General features: G+C 39.7%; 1 protein-coding gene across 2 annotated transcripts in view; it reads right to left on the reverse strand.

Moving 5' to 3' along the window:
* Nucleotides 1–17768, reverse strand: part of PSME3IP1 (proteasome activator subunit 3 interacting protein 1) — a 34558-nt gene that overhangs the window by 2828 nt on the left and 13962 nt on the right. For both annotated transcript variants that reach the window (XM_032424581.1, XM_032424580.1), the window contains 2 exons: nucleotides 12972–13105; nucleotides 6122–6186 (listed from right to left, as the gene is read on the reverse strand). In XM_032424581.1, the coding sequence (XP_032280472.1) occupies nucleotides 6122–6186; nucleotides 12972–13105 (199 nt within the window). The remainder of the gene's footprint in view (nucleotides 1–6121; nucleotides 6187–12971; nucleotides 13106–17768) is intronic.

Raw genomic sequence — 17768 nt, forward strand, 5'->3', positions numbered from 1 at the left:
GAAGGGAGGGGAAGGGAGGGGAAGGGAGGGGAAGGGAGGGGAGGAAAGGAAGGAAGAAAGAAATGAAAGCAAGGCATCTGGACCATGGTGGCATCAGCAGAGTTTAAGCCAAAAGACCAAATCTCTCGATTATCTAGGTTTCAAGAAAGAAAAGAGACTGCAATTCTGACAAATTTCATTCCAAAAATAGTTACACTGTCCAAAGAGAACAAAATGGTGCCCTCTGATCTCACCCATTTAGTGAAGTTCCTGCCAACTTCTGCATTTGCAGGACCACGTTGTCATACCAAATTAACACCGAAAATTACTAATAGAGAATGTTCTTGGGATTCAAACAGATGCGTGACTTGAGAGTCAATGGGGCCAACTGTGCATTCATTCACTGGCTCTGCTTGGAGCTTAAGTTCAGAGCCTCCAGTGGGAGAAGCCTAAATCTCCATTAGGGTTACAGAGCTATCTTCTGGGAGGCCTAAAGGGGCAAAGCCTTCTACTGCCAAGGACAAGACTCTCAAGCAAGCTTTCAGGGGATATTCTTCCTGTGGGGCCTTAGCTTCTAGCAAAAGAGGGTATTTCATGCCCAGCTGTAAGAATGCTACTGTGAGAATGGAATGGGGGAGGACAAAGGGATTAAGAAAGGTGGCTCTGAAACATGGTGTCTGCCTGAGATAGTTTAAAAAAGCCACACAAGTTTTCCTTTCTACTGAATGATACAAATAGTTCCTACAAGGGAATAAGCACCAGATACAGGGCTACTAGTTAACTAGTTGAAGTACGTTTAAGATTTCTGTAAAGTTTTATATACCTATGTGTATACACACACAATATACACTTAATCCTATTTAAGCAGCCAATTTAGCAAGTTTCCTATATATTAAAAACATATCAGTGAAATGGAGCTCCTACATTGCTGATGAGAATGTAAACTGGGATAACTTCTTTGCAGGGCAATTTTGCAACATTTATCTGAATTACAAATTTATATCCTCTCTGGCCCAATAATTCCTTTAAGCATCTACCCTAATACAGCATGAATGTGACAAATGATACATGTACAAAGTTATTTAATGAAACCTCATACCAGAGAAAAAATGGAAACAATCTAAATGTTCATCATAAAAAACAAGATAGGGGTACCTGGGTGGCTCAGTCGGTTAAGTATCTGACTCTTGATTTCGGCTCAGGTCATGATCTCAGGGTTGTGAGATAGATCCCTGCATCGGGCTCCATGCTCAGTGGGGAATCTGCTTGAGATTCTCTCTCTCCCTCTCCCTCTGTCCCTACCGCAACTTGCGTGTGTGAGCTCTCTCTCTCTTTCTCTAAAATAAATAAATCTTTATTTAAAAAATTGGATAAATATACTATGGTGCAACCATATAATGGAATACTAAACAGTCTTAAAAAAAGAATGAAGCTCTTTGTGTACAGATATGTAATGATCCCCAAGATACATGTGAATTAAGCAATGAACAGAAGAATATGTAAGTAAAATAACGATGATGATGATAGGAAGCACAAACCAACATATGAAGTATTCTTGCCAAAAAAATCAACTTGAATTGACTGAGCTCGAGATCTAATTACCATTTTACAGGAAACAGAGGAATAAAGGAATACCATGGAGACACAATCAGCAAACTCTAGAGTATGGGAAACTCCACAAGACAAAGACCCAGTTTCTTCACAAAAACAAAGGAAACAAAAAAATAAATATAAAAAGGAAGAACTTACAGGTCAAATGAGACTTAAAAGACATAATAGCCTATTGTAAAGATGCCGTATGATGGCAATATTCTCAGACTGATCTACAGATTCAAGCAATCCCTATCAAAATCCCAACTGCCTTTTTTATTGAAATTGATAAGTTGATCCCAAAATTCATATGGATTTGCAAAAGACCTCGAATAACCAAAATGATCTTGAAAGAGAACAAAATCTGGAGAACTCACACTTCCCAATTTCAGAACTTGCTACAAGGCTACAGTGATCAAGACTGTGTGGTAATGGCATAAGGATAGACATACAGATCAATGGAAGAGGAGAGTCCAGAAATAAACCCATACATGTTGGATAACTGATTTTCAGCAAAAATGCCATGACAATGCAGTCTGGTAAAAACAGTCTTTTCAACAAATGGTGCAGACCAACCGAATATACACACAGAATGAAAATGCATCCCTACTTCAAACCATAAACAAAAAATAACTCAAAATGGATCAAAGACCAAAATGTAAGAGCTAAAACCATAAAACTTTTAGAAGAAAACACAGGTCTCAGTTTTCATGACCATGGATTAGGCAATGGTTTCTTAGATATGACACCTAAAGCATAAGCCAAAGAAAAAAATAGATAAATTAGATGTTCTCAAAATTTAAGAATTTTGTGCTCCAAAGGACTCTATCAAGAAAATGAAACCCACAGTAAGGAAAGATAGTATTTGTAAATCATATATCTGACAAATGTCTAGTATCCAGAATATATAAAGAATTCTTACAACTCAACATTAAAAAGATAAGTAACCCAATTTAAAAATAGGCTCAGGATTTGAGTAAATATTTCTCCAAAGAAGATATACAAATGACCAATAAGTACATAATGCCATCATCATTAGTCATTAGGGAAATGAAATATCACTTCACACTCACAAAAATGAACAGAATAAAAAAGACAATAGCAAGTGTTGATAAGTATGTAAAGGGACACCTGGGTGGCTCAGTCGGCTGGGGGTCTGCCTTCGGCTCGGGTCCTGATCTCAGGGTCCTGGGATCGAGCCCTGCATCGGGCTCCCTGCTGAGCAGAAAGTCTGCTTCTCCCTCTCCCTCTGCCCCTCCCCCCTGCTCTCCCTCTCTCTCTCTCTCTCGTGCTCTCTCTCAAATAAATATTTTTTAAAAAAGGATATAAAGAAACTAGAACCTTTATATATTGCTGATAGAACGTAAAAATGGTGCAGCTGCTTGAGAAAACAATTTGGCAATTCCTCAAAAAGTCAACCATATAAACAGAGTTACCATGTGACCTAGAAATGCCATTCCTAGGTATTAAAAACATATCAAACATATCAGTTCCAAGAGAACTGAAAATTGTTGTTCACACAAAAATCTGTACATGAATGTTCAAAGCAGCATCATTCAGAAGAGCCAAAAAGTGTGAACAACCCAAATGCCGATCAACTGATGACTGGACAAAATGCCGCATACCATTCAATGGAAGATTATTCAGCTGTAAAAAGTATCGATACATGTTACAACATGGATGACCTTTGTAAAGTGAAAGGTTAAATAAAAAGCTAGACACAAAAAAAACACATACTGCATGATTTCATTTATATGAAATATCCAGAAAAGGCAAATCCATAGAGAAAAGTAGAAGAGTGGCTGCCAGTGGCTGGGGAGAGGGAAGAATGGGGTGTAACTGTTAAGGGGCCCATGGGGTGATGAAAATGTTTTGGAATTAAATAGTGGGGATGAATACACATTCTTGTAAACATACTAAAAACCACTCAATTGTGTCCTTTCAAAGAATGAATTTTATGGTATATCTCAATATTTTTTTATTTTTATTTTTTTAATAAATTTATTATTTATTTGAGAGAGCGAGAATATGAGAGAGAGAGAGCACATGAGAGGGGGGAGGGTCAGAGGGAGAAGCAGGCTCCCCGCTGAGCAGGGAGCCCGATGCGGCACTGGATCCCGGGACTCCAGGATCATGACCTGAGCCGAAGGCAGTCGCCTAACCAACTGAGCCACCCAGGCGCCCTCTCAATATTTTTTTTTAAAGCCATATAGGGCAAATATAATGTATGTCTGATCCTTGCTTGAATCCTGATTTTTAAAAAATCAATTGTCAAGAAAAAAATATTATGAGAAAACTGGGGAAAATGAATACTAATTTGCTATCTGATAATATTTAGAAATTACTATAATTATTTTAGGGGTGATAATGGTATTGTAATCTTGTTAAAAAAACAAAGAACCCTTATTTTTTAGGGATAAAGAAGAATTATTGACAAAACAATATAATGTCTGGTATTTGCCTCAAAACACTACAGTTCAGAAGGTATAAATAAGATTGGACAAGTGTTAAAAAATTGTTGAAGTTACATGATTGGGTTCATTATTCTATTATCTCAATGTTTGAATATGTTTTAAGTTGCCTATAATAAAATATTTTTTAATTTTAAAAGTATATTTATAATTGCTTGTATATATATACAATGCTCTGGATATATACAAAAGAAATGTATGATACTGTTTCCCTTGGAAGAACTAGATGGAAGAGGATATATAATGTTGAAGGGGGACTCTTTTTTTTTTTTTTTTTTAAGATTTTATTTATTTATTTGACAGAGAGAGAGATAGTGAGAGCAGGAACACAAGCAGGGGGAGTGGGAGAGGGAGAAGCAGGCCTCCCGCCAAGCAGGGAGCCCGATGCGGGACTCGATCCCAGGACCCTGGGATCATGACCTGAGCCGAAGGCAGACGCTTAACGACTGAGCCACCCAGGCGCCCGAAGGGGGACTCTTTACTCAATGTCCTTTTTAAAAGTAAATTCTAGGGTGCCTGGGTGGCTCAGTTGGTTAAGCGACTGCCTTCGGCTCAGGTCATGATCCTGGAGTCCCGGGATCGAGTCCCAAGTCGGGCTCCCTGCTCAGCGGGGGTCTGCTTCTCCCTCTGACCCTCTTCCCTCTCGTGCTCTCTGTCTCTCATTCTCTCTCTCAAATAAATAAATAAAATCTTAAAAAATAAAATAAAATAAAATAAAAGTAAATTCTAGGGGCGCCTGGGTGGCTCAGTCAGTTAAGCCTCTGACTCTTGATTTCAGCTCAGGTCATGATCTCACGGTTTGAGATTGAGCCCCGAGTTGGGCTCCACACCCAGACTGTCTCTCTGCTCTCTGCTTAAGATTGTCTCTCTCCTTCTCCCTCTGCCCCTCCTACTCCCCACTTAAAAAAAAAAAAAAAAAGTAAATTCTAAGAGCAAAAAGTTATCAGCATCAGCCCACCATTACCGATGCTCAGCCTATTTTTTTTTAAGATTTTATTTATTTGACAGAGAGAGAGAGAGAAAGATCACAAGTGGGGGGGGGGGGACAGAGGGAGAGGGAGAAGCAGGCTCCTAGCCAAGCAGGGAGCCCAACGCGGGGCTCGATCCCAGGACCCCAGGATCATGACCTGAGCTGAAGGCAGACACTTAACCAACTGAGCCACCCAGGTGCCCCTCAGCAGATATATTTTTCATTTTTTTTTTTTTTAAGATTTTATTTATTTATTTGACAGAGAGAGAGAGCACAAACAGGGGGAGCAGCAGGCAGAGGGAGAGGGAGAAGCAGGCTCCCCGCTGAGCACGGAGCCCGATACGGGACTTGATCCCAGGACCCCGGGATCATGACCTGAGCCGAAGACAGACAGCTGCTTAACCAACTGAGCCACCCGGGTGCCCCTATTTTTTTCATTTTTTAAAGTTTTTATTTAAATTCCAGTTACTTAGCACATATATTATTTTTAAATATCCATTAGTTTTTGAGAGAGAAATAAATGTGAGCCCTGTTTTATAGATGACCCATTGAGTTTAGCACAGCATCTCAATCCCACAGGGAGTCACAGGTAGAACTAAAGACACTCCTGAATTTCTCATCCCTGATCCAGCCGTCAGGACACTCACATTCACTTACAACTCTGTGCCACTTAATACAGTGCCAGATTTGATTGCATACAAGTAACCACCATAGAAAGTATACTTCTGGAGACTGTTATTAGGCTTCTAGCCTCAAGCCAATCAAACATCAGCAAGAGCCAGGCATTCTACCTCTCACTGGTAGCCAGCCAGGTGAAATCAAGAAACTTGACATTTGGGGGAGACTGAGAAAAACCCTTTGTGAGCAGAAGTGATATGACCAGGGCTTTGTCTGTGTAAGCACTTCTAGGGGATCATAATTGTCATTTATCAATTCCACTGGTATCTAACATATTGGTTGGCAGGGCAGCTGATATACTCGGGTCTAAATCCTGCTTGGTAGAAAAAGGCTTGCTTAGAGATCCATGCATTCCTTCATAGATAGAATGCAGTCCACCCCTGTACTATGGCTCATGTGTATTATGAATAGTGAAATGGAAGCTGCCACCTACCTTGACTCTTGTCATCTGGGTCAGGGTCCGATTTCAGTCTTTTCACACTGTTGCCACTCTCTGAGCTGTAACAAAAAATATGGTAATTTGAGCTATGTCCAATCTTGGGGATTAAAACTTTGGGTATCAGGAGCTCCAATAACCATTTATATTTTAGGTAGCCTCAAAGACCTGGGGTGGTCTGGAATGAAAAGTCTTCATTTCAGGTTCTTAATCTCCTTCCAGTTACATTATTGTTATAAAGACAACTTAAACCCCTGGCCAGTTCAAGGAGTAGAGCACTTTATCTTCAAGCATCACCTGAACTTCAGATTCTTTGTTGTCCTTATCATTCATCTTGGTTAGAACCACAGATGGATTGCAGGACTATCTGGACACATTCATACATGACAAAAATTTAGTTAAGTTCTTAAAGATTAAAGGAAATCTCTTCTTTAGTGACATGCTAGAGATTCTGAAAGTCACCCAAAATACCTTCACTGAAAGAATGTCAAAAGAATGTACTTTTCCTGCTATGTAGCTTAGAGAAGACATAATCATACCTCCAGCTCTACCATTACTGCTAATATTTAGGGCAGTCAAAAAAAGAAAAAAAGAATGCACTTCAACAAGGAAAGAAATGATCTCAGAAAGAAGGCCGTAATCACAGAAAGGAAGGGTTAGTGAACAAAGAAACCGGCAAATACAATCTAATTTGTGTGTTAAACATGACCATACTAAAGTCCTGGGCAGTAGCAGCATGTAAGGAAGACGTGATTATAGCTCAAAGTTCTAAGGTCCACGTATAATTTTGTAGGAAAGTAAGACAGCTATTTAACTTTAGGTTTTGCTAAGTATTTCTGGTAAGTTGCAAGTTTAGCCACCAAAAACAGAATACACAAATCCAAACTAGAAGAAAACAAATGAACAAAAGATTTTAAAATCATAATTTTTAAAGAACAGGAGGAAAAAAATATTTTTAAAGTAAAATTAAGATAGCAAAACTATATCAAAAATCCTAAAAAATCTAAGCCTACCTATAAAACGAGATTAACAGCCTAAAAATTTTAAATCAGCTATTTATGAGAATCACCAAAAAATTTAACAAAAACAAACAAGACCCAGAAAGACTGAAAGCAAAAGAACAGCAAAAGAGTTACTAAGGCAAATACTAACCCAAAGAAGGCTGAGCTACCTATTACAATAATAGGGAAACAGAATTTAAGACCAAAAACATTACAAGAGATAAAGTAGGTTAGTTGATAATGAAACAAAGTGTAATTCACTATGAAGAAATAACAATTCTGAACATGTATGCTTCTAATTAGAGAGCTTAAAATAAATATTCAACAGAATTTTGAAGAAAAATCAAGAAAACACCACTATAATGGGAGATTTCAAAATACTCAAGTACTGACAGAGCAAGCAGACAAAGATATAAAAACACAGAAGATTTAAACAATAAAATTAACAAACTTCTTTGGTTGTACCTATATAGAACCCATAACAATTACAAACATGATTCTCCTCAAGCTCACTTTGAACATTCACAAAAATTAACCTCAGGAATAGGTCACAAAGCGAGTTTAAAGCAATTTCAAAATCAGTACATATAAACCACAATGCAATTAAGGTAGAAATCAACAACAAAAGACAAATATATCAGACTCTAAGACACCACCGATTATAAGGTGTTAAAATGTGTGTTGGGGGGGAAGGTTCATCTTAGAACCTATGAAATATAGTTAAGCTACCTCAGTATGTTTGGAAACTTTAAAAAATGTTTCTAATTTAGGAGTCAAAGAAGAAATCATAATGGATATTTAAAAATATTTAGTTGGAAATACAAAATTGTGTACAGTAAAACCTGAGGAAGAATTACAGTTTTAGGTGTCTCTAATTGAAAAGAAAAGAGGAAAATTAATTAGCTAGGTATCTGACACTCATTTGTAACAGAAATTATAAAAGAATAAACTTGAGGGAAGTAAAGAATATCCCAAAGAAAGAAGGTAGGAGAAATGAAGAAACTAGCCAAAATAAGAATAATCATCCATCAATATTTGGGATGAAAAAGGGGACAATTATAGATACAGCAGTAGTCAGAAAAATAAAAAATACTAACAACTTTAGCGAATGCATTTGAAACAAGACAAAATGGACAAATTCCCAGAAACTATAACCAAATAAAACAGACTCAAAAAAAACATGAAGAAACTTAAATAGCCCTATAATCACAAATTTTAAAAAAGCAGGACCAAAATGATTATATAGAGGAGTTCTACTAAATTTTCACGAAACAGAACATTACCATCTTACACAAACTCCTCCAGAGAACAGAAGAAGACAGAACACTCCCTAAATCCTTCTATGAAGCTACTTTTAAACTTCATATCAAAAACAGAAAAAGTGGGGGCGGGGAGAAACAGACCAAGTCTTACTTATGAACACAGATCCAACAACCTATACAAAATATTAGCAAACCAAATCCAGTGGAGTTAAAAATAATTATAATACAGCACAGCATAGGGGATATAGTTAATAAGATTATAATAATGTTTGGTAACTACACTTATAGTGAGCACTGAGTAATGTACAGAATTGTTGAATCATGTTGTACATCTGAAACTAATAACACTGTATGTTAATTATACTTCAATTTAAAAAAATTTTAAATACATCACAGCCAAGCTAGTTTTATCACAGGAATACATTAGAAAAATCCTTAAACTTAATTTTTCACCATAACAGAGTAAGAAAAAAAAATTTTCATCAATTCAAAAACAGAAAAAAATGGACAAAATTTAAAAATTTATGGCTACAAAAAAACCTTATCAAACTAAGAACATAACTTCCTTAAACTGCTAAAAGTTATCTGAAAAAACAAAAACAATAGATACTATTCTTAATGATGAAAAGTTATAAAATGTTCTGTTTAAAACAAGGATGTGCATACTAATTGTTTCTAACATTTTATTGGTGGTCATTGCTTGGTGCAGTAAGAACGGAAAAAAAAACAAAGAAATCAGGGGCACCTGGGTGGCTCAGTCGGTTAAGCATCTGCCTTCAGCTCATGATCCCAGGGTCCTGGGATCAAGCCCCGCATGGGGCTCCCTGCTCAGTGGGGAGTCTGTTTCTCTCTCTCCCGTTCCCTCTGTGCTCTCTATCAAATAAATAAATCTTAAAAAAAAAAAATTAAAAGGTATAAGAGAATAAAGCTGTCATTATTCACAGATAGTGACTCTCTACACAGAAATTTCAAAGGAATCCACTAATAAAAGTTAGTAAGAGTTATTAAAGAGTATTGTTAAGGTTAGTAAGAGCTGAGTGGCTAGATGTAAATACTCCAAAATCAATTGCACTTTTACAAACCAGCAACAACAACAAAAAAATCTAAAACACCTAGGAATAAATCTAACAAAAGATATGCACAACCTTTTGGAAAAAATCTGTAAGACTTTACTGAATGACATCAAAGAAACAAATAAATGTAGATATATGCCATGTGTAGAAAGACTCACATCCATAAAGATCTGTTCTCTCCATAAATTTATCAAGCCATTTAGTAAGATTCCAATAAACTTAAAGAATTTAATCTAAAATTTAATCTACATCTAAAATTTAAATGTATCTAAATCTAAAATGTATATGGAAGAACAAAGTGGCCAACAGTAGACAAGACACCCCTAAGAAAAATATAAGTGTACTTGTCCTACCAGATACCAAGATTTTTTATACAGCTACAATAATTACACAGAGTGGTACTGGTCCAACAGATCCAAGGAACAGAAAACAAGGAACTCCTAAACAAACCCATGGATCTTGGGAACTCATTTTAAGACAGAGGTGACACTGAAGGTCACTGGGGAAAGGTAGAAATATTTAGTAAATGTTGCTAGAAAATTAGCTTTTGGGGCCCTGGGTGGCTCAGCTGGTTAAACATCCGACTCCTGATCTCAGCTCAGGTCTTGATCTCAGGGTTGTGAGTTTGAGACCCACGTTGGGCTCCATGCTGGGAGTGGAGCCTACTTAAAAAACAAAACAAAAACAAAAAACTGACCACCTTAAAATCAAATATATTTGGGCGCCTGGGTGGCTCAGTTGGTTAAGCGACTGCCTTCGGCTCAGGTCATGATCCTGGAGTCCTCGGATCGAGTCCCGCATCGGGCTCCCTGCTCGGCAGGGAGTCTGCTTCTCCCTCTGACCCTCCCCACTCTCATGTGCTCTCTCTCATTCTCTCTCCCCAAAAAAAAAAAAAAAAAAAAAAAAAAAAATCAAATATATTTGACCACCTTAAAATTAATTAACGAAGGTAAAAAGAAAAGCTATAAACTGTGGGAAAAAAGTCAGAACCATATTTAAAAAAACAAACCTACGAATCATTAAGAAAAATACAAATAAAAAAAAAAGGAAAGAAAAATACAAATAACCCAGTAGAAAAATGGCAAAATATATGAACAGACCTTCCACATAATAGGACGCATGAATGGCAAATCAACATATAAAATATGTCAGTTAACAGGAAATGCAAATTAAGACCACAAGGAGACAGTATTTTACAAAATCACTCTATATCGCTGTATCTGTGCTGTCCACTAGGGCAGCAATTAGCCACATTAACACTTGAAATGTGACTAGTGTGGCTAAGGACCTGGATTTTAAATTTAAGTTCTAATTAATTTAAATTTAGATAGCCACAGGTGGCCAAGGGCTACCATACTGGACAGCAGAGCTCTGGAGAAACATTTGCACATACATAACAAAGCATGCCCTAAACCTCTTGACACCATTTGTCATAGTTCAAACATGCATCCACAAGAGAACAGACACATTTTGGTATCTCATATAAAGCACCATTATACGACAAGGAAAATGAATGAATTACAGCTATATATACGTGAATACACACACAAAATTGTTTCAATCACAGAAACAATTTGAGTGAAAAACCAAATTCATAGATCATATACAGAATGAAATCATTTTTATAAAGTTCAAAACCAAGCAAGCTATTCTACTGTTTAGGGATACCTATATAGGTAGCCAAAACCAAACCAAACACAAACAACCCCCCACACACACACACCCCGAAACTGCTAAAAGTAAAGACATGCAGAAGAATGATCAAGCAGATTTGGAAGCATGGGGTGAGGATGGCAGGGCAGGGAGATGGCAGGGAGAGAGAGCACAGAGGTAGGCTCAGTCATGTTGATCGTGTCCTAAGCACACACCAGGCATCAGACTTTCTTTCACAAGCACCAGAATCATCCATGCAACTTGAAAGATTAGACTCCCAAGACCTCACTTCAAGCTTAATGAACCAGAATTAGTGAGAGGCCTAGAATCCACATTAACAAAGTCCCGGGTGATTCTAATAAACCCAGGCCTGACTAGATGAGGAACGCCTGCCCCAGGAGACTCATCTAGCATCTTGCCACACAAAACAACAATAAATGATGATCTAATAAAAGGTGAGCTAAGGACTAAGTAAGGGAGGCAGTTATAACGTCCATTCTGCTAGCAGCAAGACACTACCGAGAAGTATCTAAGTGCCCACCTAGAGAGCCCTTTCTTGGTGAAGTCCAATAGAACTGACCCAGGACCAAATCCTAAAAGACACTGGGCCAGGCATGAAAGCTTCTGTGAACTTAAAAGGAATAGGGGCACCTGGGTGGCTCAGTCAGTTAAGCATCTGACTTGATTTCAGCTCAGGTCATGGTCTCAGGGTTGAGAGATGGAGCCCTGCATCGGGCTCCCCACTGGGCGTGGAGCCTGCTTAACATTCTCTCTCCCCCTGCCTCTCCCTCTGCCCACTGCCCCCCGCCCCCAAAAAAACTTGAAAGGAATAATCCATGGCTCACGTTAACTGGCCCTTTTCAGGTTACTGCTACTCCTCCCCTCCACTGCTAAACCATGACAACATTTTTATATGTAAGCAGTGTTCCTAGGAACATCTACAGCAGATGGATGGTGCACAAACCACAGGAGTGCATCAACGCTCTCCCTTGAAAACACGTGGCTGGTTGCCAATATGCCATATTGATTTTCCTAATAGACTGCACTCACACTTAACATTATTTCGTCCATGGTATGGTCAAGTTGAAATGACCAGATTTCATCACTTTGGCACCATTTCAGGATTTAGCAGGGGAGGAACCTAAGACAGAACTTATCAAAACCTCTAGGCAGTGCTGACACCCCACATCAATCAGCAAGGAACCCAGTCAGGTCTGTGCCACGGTCACAGCTTCCATGGTCTCAAAGGCCACAGTGCCTTTGCAGCAACTGCTCCCGCTGCCCGGGATGTTGTCCCCCTTGTCTGCCTATCAAAGTCCTAGTCATCTACCTGGTCAACATCTCCCTCTACTGCCTTCCCTACCTTCCCCAACCTGAGCTCACAGGCCCTCTCCAGGGAGCTATGGGTTTCCTCCTCCCTGCTCCCGTAAGACCCTACCCAAATCCCTTCACACAACTCGCTACCCTCCTCTGCCTAGAAACAGATGCTCAAATATTGAAATCCACCTTTCCTTATTTGTGACCTTGGACAAAGGTTCTCAACCAATCGAACTTGTACTGTGTAGACTTGTGGAAAGAGTAAGATCATTAACACAATGGAAAGCACTTAACACAATGCCTGCCACATGACAGGTGCCCAATGAAGAGTAGCTATTATTCTGCTGAACAAATAATCAGAGAGACAACGCTCAAAGACTACAGAAGACACCAAATCTGGAGGGGGAGAGAGAGGTAGGGCTACCAAAGAAACGTCACCAAGACTGCCGCTTAGGTAACCGTTTGCTCAGGCCACCATTACAAGTGGCATTCCAGAGTATACAGTCAGAGGGAGACTGGAGTCGTGTGAGTGCTGGCTGACCTCTTGTGTTTCACAGCTCCTGCCAACAGCTTTGCCTGGGAGAACTTGTTCTTGGTTTCTATGGGTTTCACAGCCACTTTCTTCTCCACCTCCTTCTTGTTTTCTGGAGAAATTCCAACTTTGTTGAGATTACTGTGTTAGAGGTTAAGGGTCAAACTAAGCAAAAAGCTACAGCAGGACAATGGTAAATCAAGAGAAGACATATAATCCGCTAGCTCTTCAGCTCTGCCATGTAATGTTTAGCCTATTTATATTAAAAACAATGCCCTCTATTCTTTATTCTGCCAGTCATATCCAGCTGATTTGAAGAGAAATGAAGGTAACCACGGAGGAAAAAAGCAAATCAAGCCAAATATATTACAGAAAAGCAAACTTTTTCCCTCTGATTCTCAGTGAAAATCTGAGTTATGGTCAGAAAACCTCCTCAAAGACAGGGCCACATCTTCCTGGGGTAGACAAAGATCTCATATATATGCCACAGAAAAAAATGTGGCTTCCCTGAAAATTTTTAAGTATTTGCTTTTTTTGCCCAAGGGTAAACTCAAATCTTGCAGAATGTCCTATGACCAACAGTGGCATTCAATCTTGGACATCACAAAGACTAACTCCTCTGCTGGTACAAGACAACATCAGAAGCACCTTAAGGCTCATTAAAAAACAGAGTCCCTCCCCTGTCCCAAACCCAAACTGAATGAGGACTTCCAGAGGCCCAGGAAATGGTTTTAAACCCCTCTTCAATGTGATTTTAATGAGAAATCCCAGTGCATATGCAACACATGAACAAAAACGTTATTTTTTTTTATTTTTTAAAAAGATTTTATTTATTTGAGAGAGAAAGAGTGAGAGAGCATGGGGGGGGGAGGGTCAGAGGTAGAAGCAGACTCCCTGCTGAGCAGAGAGCCCGAAGTGGGACTCGATCCCGGGGCTCCAGGATCATGACCTGAGCCGAAGGCAGTCGCTTAACCAACTGAGCCACCCGGGTGCCCCCCAAGACGTTTTTAAAAGCACAACCAGGGGCTCCCGGGTGGCTCAGTCGGTTAAGCACCTGCCTTCGGCTCCGGTCATGATCCCAGGGTCCTTGGATTGAGCCCTGCATCAAGTTCCCTGCTCTGCGGGGAGCCTGCTTCTCCCTCTGCCCCTCCCCCTGCTCGTGCTTTCTCGCTAAAATAAAATCTTAAAAAAAAAAAGTTTTGGGGCACCTGGGTGGCTCAGTCATTAAGTGTCTGCCTTCGGCTCAGGTCACGATCCCAGGGTCCTGGGATCGAGCCCCATGTCAGGCTCCCTGCTCTGCAGGAAGCCTGCTTCTCCCTCTCCCGCTCCCCCTGCTTGTGTTCCCTCTCTGGCTGTCTCTCTTTCTGTCAAATAAATAAAATCTTTAAAAAAAAAAAAAAGTTTAAAAAAAAAATATAAGCACAACCAGGGGCGCCTTGGTGGCATAGTCAGTTAAGCGTCCAACTCTTAGTTTCAGTTCAGGTTGTCATCTCGGGGTTGTGAGGTCAAGCCCCGCACTGGGCTCCACACCCACTCAGCACGGAGTCTGCTTGAGATTCTCTCTCGCTCTCCCTCTGCCCCTCCTGCTCATGTTTGCACTCTTTCTCTTCTTCTCTAAAATAAATAAATCTTTAAAAAAATAAATAAAAGCACAACCAGTTCACTTGTAACATCACTTCTTACAGGCCTGATGTCAATCTCTGGCTGTCAAGGTTTGTCACTTTCTTTTGTTCTCTCCACCAGCCCCTCCTCTCCTTCCGTTTCATACTCTCACAACCCATTAGGCATGAGCTTTAAGTGTTGGATGTGGTGCAATACTTTATTTAAGAGGCAGCAGTGCCTTACTGGAACAACAGTGACATCTAGTGACCAAGAAATCTAAGAAGCAGGTATCATCAGCCCAAAGGGGTGGGCAGAGGGGTATATGGTCTTTGAACACTGAAGAAAATCGGGTACCAGAAATAAGGACATTCTAATTCTGATCACTCTTCAGGCACTAACTCTGTTCTTGCAAGCACCAGTTACCTTAAATATTTGCAGTATTCAATGGGGATTATGTAAAATGCTCAGTACTATTCTGAGTTTCATCAATTTAATGGTTTCAAAGTCAACATGAAAGCTGATAATATGTTAACATTACATGTTTGGTTTTCTAGAATAAAAATGAAAGAATCAGATTTCATCCTTCTAATACCAAATGCCAAAAACCACCAGCATGCTGATTTTTACCTGCAACTCCATTGTTAAGGGATAAACTCTTACAGAATTCTTAATATTGAAAAATAACACAAAAATGGAAAAAATTAACAAAAAAACAGGCACGTTTTTATAATAGTAGGATACAAACAAAAACCAACACTTCACTTTTTTATTCTTTTAAAATGAAAAAAAAAAAGCCTTCAACCTTGTCTTTTTTGGGGGGGTAAAATTATTACTTTTGATCCATAGCCAAAGCATAAGCCATTTTTCCCCTTAAGTTCCTCTCCCCCTAAAATGCTTTAAAAACACAAACACACCTCAAAAATCTCAAAGAATTAATTAGATGAGGAATTTTTAAAAATTACATAGTTCGGGGCGCCTGGGTGGCTCAGTCAAGCGTCTGCCTTCGGCTCAGGTCATGATCCTGGGGTCCTGGGATGGAGCCCCACACCAGGCTCCCTGCTCAGCGGGAAGCCTGCTTCTCCCTCTCCCTCACTTGTGTTCCCTCTCTCGCTGTGTCTCTGTCAAATAAATAAATCTTAAAAAATAAAAAAATAAAATAAAATAAAATTACATAGTTCTTGGAGCGCCTGGGTGGCTCAGTCATTAAGCGTCTGCCTTAGGCTCAGGTCATCGGGCTCCCTGTTCTGCGGGAAGCCTGCTTCTCCCTCTCCCACTCCCCCTGCTTGTGTTCCCTCTCTCGCTGTGTCCTCTCTCTGTCAAATAAATAAAATCTTTAAAAATAAATAAAATTATATAGTTCTTAACACATAATATTGCTTTCATACTCTCACATACTCTGAAGAAAACAAGAGTTCTATTGTTTATATGGCACAAACCACAGCTTATCTGCCTTCACAAGTATCACATTATAAAAGGTATATTATAACAATCAAGCAAAGCCAAGAACCAGCTCCTGATTTAGAGCTTCAATAAACAAATGGCTAATCCTTCAGTTCCTATCTCAACATGTCTCTGGCTACCTGCATGCCAGGATTAGTGCATTATGTATCAGTGGGTTGGAAAGCTTTTCTTCAGTTTTTCTAGACAGTCAGAACTTACCAAGTTTCCAACAAAAGCCAATACCCCTGGGGCCTCTCCAATGTTGTACTGTAATGTTAGCAGGGCAGAAAAGTTTCTTCCACCTTACTGCTGCCCTATTTATACTTCCCTTTGAACTGAAAACTGAAGGGCCCTGCACACTCATACCAAACCAACTCTACTCTCCAGAATGCTGCTTTGGGAGATGCATCTTATTTGCTAGCCTGCCAAATTAAGCACATAAAACAAGACATTATTCTAGTGATTGGTATAATTAACGTATTTCCTGAGGGAAAAAAGTCTGGTGCCTGACACAATTCAATACATCTATCTGCCCATCTCTGCAAACATCAATGCACACTATTATTCTGGAGTCACCAGAGAAGGCAGTGGGGGAGAAGAGCTCCAGAAGAGTCAGCCTCAATCCTACAGTTGGGATTGAGGTGTGACTTTCCAATCTTAAATGTTATACCAGAATTCCACCAGGAAAACTGGAACTGGAAGCCAAGTCTTTTGCTACCAGTTCAGAGAAGGTTTTCTGGCATCATGCTGCCCCCTTATCTCAACCGTTGTCAGTCACCTTGATTTAAACCAAATCCCTGAGAATCAGTCCACATCTTCTCCTACATAGCTCTTTAATGGAACCTACTGCATGCTCCCAAAAAAAATACCAACTAGCGCACACACGCAGTCGTATCGTCAATTTTAGAGGTAAAGCCTGTTCAATCACACTAGTGAGGTTATTCAACATATAAGCTTGAGATATTCCAATAAGCCTTCTCATAGGAAAAAAGCTATGGTGGCTTCATTAACCTCTCCTAAGAGTCATTCATTACTTTGTTCACATATACACTGAGAACCTACATGCCAGGCACTAGGGAAATCAGTTGTGACCAGGTCCCTATTTTTATGCATCTTACCTTACATTCCCCAGTAAAGAGGCAAACAAACCAGTAAAGAGGTAAGCAAATTAAGATTTTTCAGGAGTGAAAATTACTATTAAAAAGTGACATCAGGGCACCTGGGTGGCTCAGTCGGTTAAGTGTCTGCCTTCAGCTCAGGTCATGATCTCGGGGTCCTGGGATCGAGTCCCATATCAGGCTCCCTGTTCTGCAGGGAGCCTGCTTCTCCCTCTGCCTCTGTCTGTCTCTGTATCAGTAGGTCTCGGTCTCTCATGAATAAATAAAATCTTAAAAAAAAAAAAAGGTGACATCATCCAGTGACATGGTTCAGTGAAATGTTAGAAGGGGTGCCTAGGGGAGGTCTCTATGAGGGAGGGAGATGGGAGCTGACACCCAAGTGCTATAAAATGCCAGCCTTGTCAAATCTGAAGGCAGAGCATTCCAGGCCAAAAAAAAAAAAAAAACAAAAACAACAAATATAAAGGCCTTGAAATGAAATCACAAAGCTCTGAGAGGAACATAAAGAAGGCCAACAGGCTGGAGAACAGTGAACACGAAGGAGTGAGTTCAAGACACAAAAGGAAGATGGGTTGGCCTAAATCATGCAGGGTCTGGTAAAAATGTAGACTTAAGTGTAAATGCCACAGGAAGCCATGAGTGTCTC

Source organism: Phoca vitulina, unplaced genomic scaffold, assembly GCF_004348235.1.
Source record: "Phoca vitulina isolate PV1807 unplaced genomic scaffold, GSC_HSeal_1.0 scaffold30, whole genome shotgun sequence".
NCBI lineage: Eukaryota > Metazoa > Chordata > Mammalia > Carnivora > Phocidae > Phoca > Phoca vitulina.